This window comes from Molothrus aeneus, chromosome 21, assembly GCF_037042795.1.
Source record: "Molothrus aeneus isolate 106 chromosome 21, BPBGC_Maene_1.0, whole genome shotgun sequence".
NCBI lineage: Eukaryota > Metazoa > Chordata > Aves > Passeriformes > Icteridae > Molothrus > Molothrus aeneus.
In genome coordinates this window covers 1,609,603-1,620,606 of record NC_089666.1, presented here as the reverse complement: position 1 = coordinate 1,620,606, position 11,004 = coordinate 1,609,603, and the positions used below count along the sequence as shown (strand labels likewise).

Here is an 11,004-nt window from a genome sequence, read left to right as displayed (position 1 = left end):
TGGCCTTTCCTGAGGCAGAAAGACAAAAATCCCAAAACTCCAAGCCAGTGGAGTTGGTTCTTCCTTGGCTCTGCCTGGGAACCAAAGGTGGGAACAACTCTTGGGATATTTCATGGACACACAGCCTTTATTTCTTTTCTGTGTTCCCTATTATTCCATATATTCCCTATATTATTCCATATATTCTCCACACTCATGTGTGGCTCTGTAGCCTGCTGGATTAGTGACTGCATTTCCCAATACTTTTCCATGGCCTTTCCTGAGGCAGAAAGACAAAAATCCCCAAACTCCAAGCCCCAGGGGTACAAGGCCCCAGTGCTGTGTTGGTTCTTCCAGGGAACCAAAGGTGAGAACAACTCTTGGGATATTCTTATGTTTATATATAAATATGATATTATTTCATGGGCAGAGCACAGCCAGTGCTGAGGAGTGCTCCAGACCGGGGGGGGACTGCATCACCACTTATCCTCCTAATTGGTGCTTTTTATCAATGATGCTGATTTCCTAAATCCTGTAAAAATGTCCTCATCCCTGTGGGGTGGGCTTTTGTGGACATCTTTCCATCACTGCCCCTGAAGGCCTTCAAATAAAGATCTGCTCTTTCACTAAAATCATCTCCAGTTTCATTTCCAGGGTGGCAGCACCACCCTCACCCCAGCACTGTTTGGGCAGGGCTGGGTGTGCCCTGCTCAGCTGAGGGCACAAATCCTCCCCTTTTCTCTCACCAGGTGGCTGTGCCAGCCTTCCCCACCCTCCCTTCCAGGGCTGAGCTCTGCCTTCCCCAAGAGGAGCTGGAAACCAGGCCCTGCTTCCTGCCTCAGGACACGGGAATGTCCCCAGCACTGCCACCAGCCCAGGCAGGGCCAGCAGGGCAGTGAAACCAAAGCTCCTGCTGGATTAACCAGGCACCAACAGCGCCAGGGGCTGGAGAACTCCCCTGGTGACGCCCCCTTGGCCCTGTGCCACCCCAGCCCTGGGCCCCACGGGCTCCCTGTGACCGCCCCGTGTCCCTGTCCCCTGTCCCACAGCTCAGCCTCCCCTGCACGGGGTCACAGCCCGGAACAGGAGCTTTGTGTCACACACATCTTTTCTGAAAAATCCTTTCCTTAGGATTTCTCCTCCTGAGGAGCTGAGAGGCCTCAGGAACAAAATGTAACCAATGGTTATCTGCTGCTGTGGAATGCAACAGGTGCATCTGGGATTGGGCTCATGTGGTTGTTTCTAATTAATGGCCAATCACACTCAGCTGGCTCAGACTCTCTGAGCCACAAGCTTTTGTTATCATTCTTTCTTTTTCTATTCTTAGCTGGGCTTCTGATGAAATCCTTTCTTCTTTTAGTATAGTTTAAATATAATATATATCATAAAATAATAAATCAGCCTTCTGAAACATGGACTCAGATCCTCATCTCTTCCCTCATCCTCAAACCCCCGTGACACGGTCACAGCTTTGGACTCCTGACTCCAGCTCCCAGGGATTTGCTGTGCAGGAAAAACTCCCCTGGGCACAGCTCCTCCTTCCCTGGGCACAGCTCCTCCTTCCCTGGGCACAGCTCCTCCTTCCCTGGGCACAGCTCCTTCCATTGGTACAGCTCCTTCTTCCATGGGCACAGCTCCTTCCCAGGGCACAGCTCCTTCCCTGGGCACAGCTCCTTCTTCCATGGGCACAGCTCCTTCCCTGGGCACAGCTCCTTCCCTGGGCACAGCTCCTTCCATGGGCACAGCTCCTCCTTCCCTGGGCACAGCTCCTTCCCTGGGCACAGCTCCTCCTTCTATGGGCACAGCTCCTTCCCTGGGCACAGCTCCTCCTTCCCTGGGCACAGCTCCTCCTTCCCTGGGCACAGCTCCTTCCCTGGGCACAGCTCCTCCTTCCATGGGCACAGCTCCTTCCTGGGCACAGCTCCTTCCTGGGCACAGCTCCTTCCCTGGGCACAGCTCCTTCCCAGGGCACAGCTCCTTCCATGGGCACAGCTCCTTCCATGGGCACAGCTCCTTCCTGGGCACAGCTCCTCCTTCCATGGGCACAGCTCCTCCTTCCACTGGCACAGCTCCTTCCATTGGCACAGCTCCTTCCCTGGGCACAGCTCCTTCCATGGGCACAGCTCCTTCCCAGGGCACAGCTCCTTCCCTGGGCACAGCTCCTCCCTGGGCACAGCTCCTTCCATGGGCACAGCTCCTTCCCTGGGCACAGCTCCTCCTTCCATCGGCACAGCTCTCCCCTGGGCACAGCTCCTCCTTCCATCGGCACAGCTCCTTCCCTGGGCACAGCTCCTTCCATGGGTACAGCTCCTTCTTCCATGGGCACAGCTCCTTCCCTGGGCACAGCTCCTCCTTCCATGGGCACAGCTCCTTCCCTGGGCACAGCTCCTCCTTCCATGGGCACAGCTCCTTCCATGGGCACAGCTCCACCTTCTGTGGGCACAGCTCCTCCTTCTATGGGCACAGCTCCCCCGTGGGCACAGCTCCTTCCATGGGCACAGCTCTCCCCTGGGCACAGCTCTCCCCTGGGCACAGCTCCTCCTTCCCTGGGCACAGCTCCTTCCATGGGCACAGCTCCCCCGTGGGCACACCTCTTTCCTGGGCACAGCTCCTTCCATGGGCACAGCTCCTTCCATGGGAACAGCTCCTTCCATGGGAACAGCTCCTTCCATGGGAACAGCTCTCCCCTGGGTACAGCTCCTCCTTCCATGGGCACAGCTCCTTCCCTGGGCACAGCTCTCCCCTGGGCACAGCTGCCCCTGGGCTCCCCAGTCCCCCACTCCCAACACTGCCAGAGCCCTGCAGAAGCTGCAGCAGCTGGGAAATCCAGGCCAGGCTGGGCCCAGCATTCCCAGCAGCCTGGCCTGCTCTGATCCCAAGGAAATCCCATTGCCAGCACTGACTGCATGCACCTCTCCAGTGTCCAACCCCCCGTGGGGACAGAAACTCTGGGGCTCTAATTACCATTCCCCTATTAAGCAGTGTTTTCACTGGGGTTGTAATTACCATTCCCCCATTAAGCAGTGTTTTCACTGGGGTTGTAATTACCATTCCCCCATTAAGCAGCGTTTTCCCCTGACTGGAATTCCAGGTGTCCCCTGCTGCTGATTCCCCAGGCACTGCTGCTGTCCTGTCCTGCCCCCAGCCCAGGGCAGAGATCCCAGCCCCCTGCAGCATCCCAGGGCAACTCACTGCCATGGGATGTCCCCAGCTGTCACTCAGAGCTGCCAGCAGGGGTTTGTCCCATCCCAGCAGGGCTCACCCGCTCTGGGATGAGCTCATCCCCAGATCCCCCAAAGCCAAGGGTGTCCCTGGGGTCCTGGGCACCTCTCTCCCCAGAAATCCTCCCAGCTCCACAGTGGCTTCACTCTTTCCTTGTCCCCCCCAGTCCTGCCCCAGTGACAGGTTCAAATGCTTGACTCAAATGTGGCTTTAAATGTGATGTTCCCAAATTAAAAACTCCCCAGCCTCTTAGGGGCCAGCAGGAAATCTGAGCCTGATTAGCAAAGAGCTGAGGACAATTTGTTGTTGGTTTTTTTTCTATCCCAGTACAACAATAAATTAATTATTCCTGGCCCAAATTCACCAGGTTATTACAGTCTTTCCCCAAAATCCACCCTGCAGAGGCAGGAGCTCCTGTGCTCCATGGGCTGGGACACAAAGGGGAATGTGCAGAAATGCTTTTTACCAGTACCTTTTTTTTTAATATATTTTTTCAGACTTTCTGGGCTCTCCTACCTGTCAGTGCTAAATGGCAGAGCCATGTCCTGCCCTTGGCCCTAACACACCCACTGCACCCACAAAGTGTCATCCCAGAGGAATGTGAGCAGCTACAAACTGGTTCCACTGTCATGTCCCGACAGCACTCCAAGCCCAGGTAGGAAATCAAACCCTGCTGTGTTCATTCCCAGATCCCAAACCCAGCCTGGGAAGGAAAAGACACAACAAAAACCCCAAGGCAGGTTTGGGGAATCTGTGCTTTTCCAGCACTTCTCCCATCACACTGGAAATCCAGACCCTGGGGTGTTTAATTAAAGCCTAAATGCTGATGGGGTCAAGGGCTCCAACAGCCCCAGGAGTGTCTGTGCAACAGCCCCAGGGGGGCTCAGCTCCCCCCCTGCCCACCCCAGCCTTTCCTTGGACTGTCCTGTCCCCTGCCCTGTCCCCTTGTCCCCCTGCCCTGTCCCTGTGTCCTGACACCCTGCCCTGTCCCCGTGTCCCCCTGCCCTGTCCCTGTGTCCCCCTGCCCTGTCCCTGTGTCCTGCCACCCTGCCCCCCCATCCTGTGGCCCTGTACTGTGACCCTGCCCTGTATCCCTACCCCATGTCCTGTCCCCCTGCCCCCTTGTCCCTCTGTGTCCTGCTCCCTGTCCTGTCTGCCACCCTGTCCCCTTGTCCTGTCCCCCCATCCTGCAACCCTGTCCTGTTCCCTTGTCCTGCCCCCCTGTCCCATCCCCCTGCCCCCTTGCCCTGTTCCCTTGTCCCCCTGCCCCCCTATCCCATCCCCCTGCCCCCCTGTCCTGTGATCCTGTCCTGTCCCCTCATCCCCCTGCCCTGTCCCCCTCTCCTGTCACCCTGCCCCCTTGCCCTGTCCCCTTGTCCCCCTGCCCCCTGTTCTTCCCCCTGCTCTTTCCCTATGCCCTGTCCCTGTGTCCTGCCACCCTGCCCCCCTGTCCTGTCCCCCCATCCTGTGACCCTGCCCCCATTTCCCGTCCCCCTGCCCCCATTTCCTGTCCCCTGTCCCCTCCCCCTGTCCCCCTGCACTCACCATCAGCGCCGGAGCCCCCGCCAGGTTGCCCCCGATGGCCGTGAAGTTGAAGGGGGACACGGCAGCCACGAAGCCCTGCGGGGACACAGGGAACAGGGACATGGGGACCCTGCTGTCCCCCAGGGTGACCCCGCGGGGCAGGGGCCCAGCTCACCTCCAGCCCCCGGTAGACCATGGAGTTGGTGCTGATGTCCACGCTCAGGGGCTGGCTCTGCTCCAGCTCCAGCGCGTACTTGGCGTTGAAGCGGAAGAAGTCGATGAGCTCGGCAGCGGCGTCGATCTCGGCCTGGATCACGGTCTTGGCCTGCAGGGACAGGGAGGGGATGCAGCAACAGTGCATGGGGCAATGCAGCAATGGGGCAATGCAGCAATGGAGCATGGGGCAGTGGTGCACGGGGGAATGCAGCAATGGGGCAATGCAGCAATGGAGCATGGGGGAATGGGTGCACAGGGGATGCAGCAATGGTGCATGGGGAATGCAACAGTGGGGTGTGGGGAATGCAGCAATGGTGCATGGGGGATGCAGCAATGGGGCATGGGGGAATGCAGCAATGGCCCATGCAGGAATGCACTAATGACACACAGGGAATGCAGCAAGGGGGCACGGGGGATGCAGCAATGGGGCACGGGGAATGCAGCAATGGGGCACGGGGCAATGCAGCAATGGGGCACGGGGCGATGCAGCAATGGGGCACGGGGCGATGCAGCAATGGGGCACGGGGGGATGCAGCAATGGGGCACGGGGCGATGCAGCAATGGGGCACGGGGGGATGCAGCAATGGGGCACGGGGGGATGCAGCAATGGGGCACGGGGGGATGCAGCAATGGGGCACGGGGGGATGCAGCAATGGGGCACAGGGCAATGCAGCAATGGGGAATGCAGCAATGGGGCACGGGGCGATGCACCAATGGGGCACACAGGGAATGCAGCAATGCTGCAGTGCTGGCTGTGGGTGCTCCTCTATGGAATCAGGATGCCCCCCGACAAGGGAGAGGAAATGATGCATCTGACTCCATTGATATCAGAAGCCTAATTAATTACTTTATTACAGTTTATTATCTATACTATATTACACTGTATTACATTACATCTAAACTGAATCTGCCAAGCACTCAACTCTGCACAGAATCTCGTGACTGTCACCCAACAGTCCCAACACACACACACACACACCTGGCCCTGACAGGCCAAGGAAACAAACCACCATCACTGTGGGTGAACAATCTCCATATTACATTCTACTTTTACACAAACACAGGCACAGCAAATGATAAGAATTGTTTTTTTCTTTCTCTGAGGTTCAGAGAACGTGAAACCCAGAAATATTCTTGGTGAGAATTGTGCTTTCCCTGTGAACGTGAAACCCAGAAATATTCTTGGTGAGAATTTCCCCTGTGATGAGAAATGTGGTGACACCTCCCAAGCTCAGTTCCCAAGGACGGGGCCTCCTGCACAGCCTCACGCTGATCCTGCTGCCAGGAGCAGCAAGGGGTGAGGATCAGCCTGGATCCCCCCACAGAGCACCTCCAGCCATTCCCCCTGCCAAAAACCACCCTGGCAGCCCCTCCTGCCCTGCTCCTCCTGCTCAGCCCAGCTTCTGCAGCACCCCTGTCTTAGGCTGGAAATGGGGCTGTGTATTCTATTCCCATCTGTTAGAAGTGGGGCAAAACCCCACAGATAACTGCCCAAGGAACAGGAGGTAACTGCTCCACAGATAGGAACAGAAAACACACACCCATTTCCAACCTGAGACACAGGGATGAACGGGGAGCATTCCCAGCTCCCTCTCCCATCCACGGGAGGTCTGAGGGATATTCAGGATATTCTGCTCATGGGGCAGTTTTCTTTATCTCTCCCACAGCCAATCCTCCCTCCAGGAGATCTCTGCTGTCCATGGCCACTGAGTGTCCCTGCAGGGCTGATCCAATCCCAGCATCCCATGGGGAGATGCTGCACCCAGGGGAGGAGCCGAGCATTCCTACCTGGGTACAATCTGAGATTTGGGACACCAGGGCAGCCTTTGCCCAGTGCATTGCCAGAGGAGCAGCTTCTGCTGCCCTGCATGGCCAGAGGGAGCCCAGGCCCATCTGCAGCAGCCCTGGAGCTGCAGAGGAAAACTCCCCCCTTGTGCAGGATCCCTGCTCCAGCAGAGCCACAGCTGGCACTGCAGGAGGGCTGAGCCCCCATGGGATGGGGCGGACCCACAGGGTGTCAGGTCAGATTCTCACTATGACAATAGTTTTTTTTTGGGGTTTGTTGGGTTTTTTTTGTTTGTACTACTACATTTGTATTTTTAATTTTCCTAATAAAGAACTGTTATTCCTATTCCCATATCTTTGCCTGAGAGCCCCTTAATTTCAAAATTATAACAATTCAGAGTGGGAGGGGGTTCACATTTTCCATTTCAGGGGAGGCTCCTGCCTTCCTCAGCAGACACCTGGCTTTCCAAGCCAAGCCCATCCCTACCTGCCCCACCATGGTCTTGGCCAGCACTTCTGCTCTCCGCGGCCCGCTCAGCATGTCAGCTGCCCTCAGGAAGATCTGAGCCCGGTCCTGCACAGGCTTCAGGTCCCACTCCTTCCTGGCTGCCAGGGCGGCGTTAATGGCTTTGTTAATGAGCTCCTGTGGAGGCAAAGGGGAAAAGGCAGCAGGGAGGAGGAGCCTCTCCAGGCTCCTGCCCTGTCGTTATAGGATGAAAGAACACTGAGACCGTGTCACAGGGGTTTGAGGATGAGGGAAGAGACGAGGATCTGACTCCATGTTTTAGAAGGCTTGATTTATTATTTTATGATATATATTATATTAAAACTATACTAAAAGAATAGAAGAAAGGATTTCATCAGAAGGCTGGCTAAGCTAAGAACAGAAAGGAATGATAACAAAGGTTTGTGGCACGGACAGAGAGTCTGAGCCAGCTGGGCTGTGATTGGCCATTAATTAGAAACAACCACATGAGACCAATCCCAGATGCACCTGTTGCATTCCACAGCAGCAGATAACCATTGGGTACATTTTGTTCCTGAGGCCTCTCAGCTTCTCAGGAGGAAAAATCTTAAGGAAAGGATTTTTCATAAAAGATGCCTGTGACAGAACACAAGCTCATACCACTGTTCTCAAGGTGAAGAAAAAAGGGAAGTTTATTTTCTGACTCTAACATTTATAGTTTTCTAAGAGTGACAGTGGATTGGAGGGTGACAGTGCCACCTCTCTAATGACACTGGACAGACTAACAGTCTATCAACTTTTTCTTCTTCTATAAAGGAATGTAAAACAATGAGTTATTTACAGGAAGTGTGTGAGAAAGTTTGCTACAAGAATGTCAACATCAGAAGGCTTAGAAAATCTTAAAAAAACAGAACAACACTGCCCACCACCAGGTCACAGGGAAAAGCAAGGGGTAACTCCCCACCAGGCACAGAGCAGTGGTGCCATCACAACCCTGAGTCTGCAGCTCCTGGTGGGTTTGTTCCAGGATCCCTGGAGCTTGGAAATGCTCCTGGAGCCTCCCTGCTCACAAATTGCATTGCACTTGCTAAACCAAGTGCTGCTGCTTCCCCAAAAAACCAGCCAGGAAGAGGGGGGACAGAGAGGGGCACTCACCTTGCTGGCATAGCAGTACCTGGCCACCTTGTGTGCATGGTTAAAGGGCTGGGGAGAGAAGAAGAGGCTCTGTAGGAACCAGTCCCAGGGTCCTCCTGCAGGGACCCCCCATCCAATGAGAGCCCCCTGACTCACCGAGAGCTGGTACCTCACCGTGGGGGTCCACACCTCCTCCCCCCCGATGACACACGGGATGTCCTCGGTCTTGTCCTTCAGGTCAGCCAGGGCCTGGCAGAGAGGAGAACGTGGTGGGAGCAGCTCCCAGCCCCTCCAGCTGCCCTCCATCCCCCTTCCCAGGGCAGAGGGAACTGGGAACAGGCTGCGGGCATGGGCTGCCCACAGGAGGCACAGATGTGCCCACAGGGAAGGAGCAGGAGCTGGGCAGCATGGGGCTGTCACACCAGGGAGAGCCTGGGGTGCCCTGCAGCACCTGCAGCACAGCCCAGGGCCCTCCCAGCCCCAAATCCCGGCGCTGGTACCTTCTGGAGCGCCGCTCGCTCGGGGCTCCCCGGCTTGAACTCCAGGATGGGCTCGTTGGTCACCTGGATGGCCGGGCGGTGCTGCCATCTCCGCCTGTGACACGGCAGGACAGGAACCGCTGCAATTCTGCCATTCCCTCCTTCCCCAGCACCGGGGGACACCTCAGCCCCGGGGACACCTCAATCCCCGGGGGACACCTCCATCCTGAGGGACACTTTAATCACGGGGAACACCTCAGCCCCGGGGACATCTCAATCCCCGGGGGACACCTCGGTCCCGGGCTGCTCCCCCAAACCAGCCCCTGCTCCATCCCTCCCACTGGATGGGGATGCCAGAGCCGGGAGCCGAGCCCGGCCCTCGGCCCTCGCCCCCAGCCCAGCACCGCTTCTCTCGCTCAGCAAAAAGCGCTGGGAAAGGCATTTTTAAGGAACGAGGCACAGGGCAGATTTTTAAGGAACGAGGCACAGGATGGATTTTTAAGGAACGAGGCACAGGATCGAATTTTAAGGAATGAGCTGTGGATCGACCCGGGCTGCTCCAACACCCCCGCGCTCCGCCGGCTCCTGGCAAAGTCCAGGGGGCAAAAGCCGGACGGGCACCCTGAGCTGCCCCCGGATCACCGGACCTTGGCACTGACCAGCCCCACGAACCCCAGATCAGCGATAATGCCCGGGAAAAGGGGGAAATGGGAGAAAAAGGAGGGGAAAACGAAGGGGAAAGGGGAGAAAAGGAAGGGAAAAGGGGGGAAACGAGAGGGAAATAGGGGGGGAAACGAGGGGGAAAAGGGGGGGAAACGAGGGGGAAAAGGGGGCAAACGAGGGGGAAAAGGGGGCAAACGAGGGGGAAAAGGGGGCAAACGAGGGGGAAAAGGGGAGACAAAAGAGCAAACAAGGAGAAAAGGGGAAGGCAGGGAAGAAAAGGGGGAAAGCAAGGGGGGTAAAGGAGGAAAACCAGGAGGAAGCAGCGGAAAACAGGTGAAAACAAGGGTAAAAGGGAAAACAAGGGGTAAACTGTGGAAGGCGGGTGGGAAAGGAGAAAACAAAGGGGAAAAACGAGGGAAACAAGGGCAGAAAAAGGAGGAAGGAGGGGGGAACAAGGGGAACTGAGGGCTGGCAGTGCCCGCAGCTGGCAGCAGGAGAGTTCCCGGCGATGCAAGAGCGGCAGCGCGGATCGAGCGGAGCCCGAGCCCGCCCCACGCGTGGGGACGGTGCGGGAAGGGAAGGGAAGGGAAGGGAAGGGAAGGAAGGAGCCCGCACTCACCCGCAGCCCCTCAGCGCCCGCAGCCGCCGCCACATCCCGGCCCCGCCGCGCTCCCGGCCCGCGGCCGCCACCACCCACCGCGCGGGGGGAGGGAGGGGCGGGGAGGAGACGCAACCATCGATTAATTAATAAATTAATAAACCCCCGCGTGCGGCGGTCTGGAGGGGCAGCCCCGCGCCCGCCGCTCGCTGTGTGTGAGGGTGCTGGCCCTGCCCCCACCCCTGCCCGCGGGGTGCCCGTGGGGTGTCCCCAGCGTCGCGTCCCCCCCCCGCGCGGGGATGGTTGCGGCCGGAGCGGGGGGCGGTGGCGCGCGCGGCACGTGGGAGGGGGCGGGGCGCGGGAAGGAGCCAAAAATCATTTAAAAAAGGGAAATTCGGAAAAAACAACAACAAAAGCGGCCCGAGGAGAGGCAGCGGCTGGAACTGCGCCCGGAGCGCGGCGGGTCCGAGCCGCCCGAGAGGACCTGGGCGGGGAGAAAGAGAAAAGCAAGTGAGAATCCCTTTGGGAACTGAGAATTACCCAAAAATGGGTGATTTTAACCCAAAGGAGGGGCATGGCTGGGGCACAGGGCCAGGAGGAGGCTGAGGTGTGCAGGGCGTACTTTAATTTCCAAGCAGAGGCAAGTTTCAAGAGCTGCAGCTGAAGGACCCTAATTTTGAGGGGAGTTGGGGCTATTTTATGATCCCAAATCACCTGGGCTGGGCGGATTTTCAGTGATGAGGATGGTCCCTCCCTCCCCAGACCCAAATCCTTCTGCTTCAGAGGCGTTTTCCACCCCAAGAATGAACACGCGGAGCCGTTCAACCAGGAGTTTGGTATTTATTTTATAGTTTTTTGTGGTTTTCATCGTCACCAGAGACCGACTGGGACCTGTTCCATGGGCAGCTCCGGCAGCGGGGGCTGAGCCCCGGCCCGGG

General features: G+C 57.3%; 1 protein-coding gene across 1 annotated transcript in view; it reads right to left on the bottom strand.

Annotated features, from left to right (window-relative positions):
• The window catches only part of ALDH4A1 (aldehyde dehydrogenase 4 family member A1), a 31,454-nt gene extending 21,257 nt beyond the window's left edge, over positions 1-10,197 (bottom strand). Inside the window, exons 1-7 of the mRNA XM_066563948.1 lie at positions 10,088-10,197; positions 8,827-8,920; positions 8,483-8,575; positions 8,348-8,395; positions 7,214-7,369; positions 4,901-5,050; positions 4,747-4,821 (exon numbers count right to left, since the gene is read on the bottom strand). Of these exons, the coding sequence (XP_066420045.1) occupies positions 4,747-4,821; positions 4,901-5,050; positions 7,214-7,369; positions 8,348-8,395; positions 8,483-8,575; positions 8,827-8,920; positions 10,088-10,122 (651 nt within the window). The 5' untranslated portion in view covers positions 10,123-10,197. The remainder of the gene's footprint in view (positions 1-4,746; positions 4,822-4,900; positions 5,051-7,213; positions 7,370-8,347; positions 8,396-8,482; positions 8,576-8,826; positions 8,921-10,087) is intronic.
• Positions 10,198-11,004: the final 807 nt, after the last annotated feature.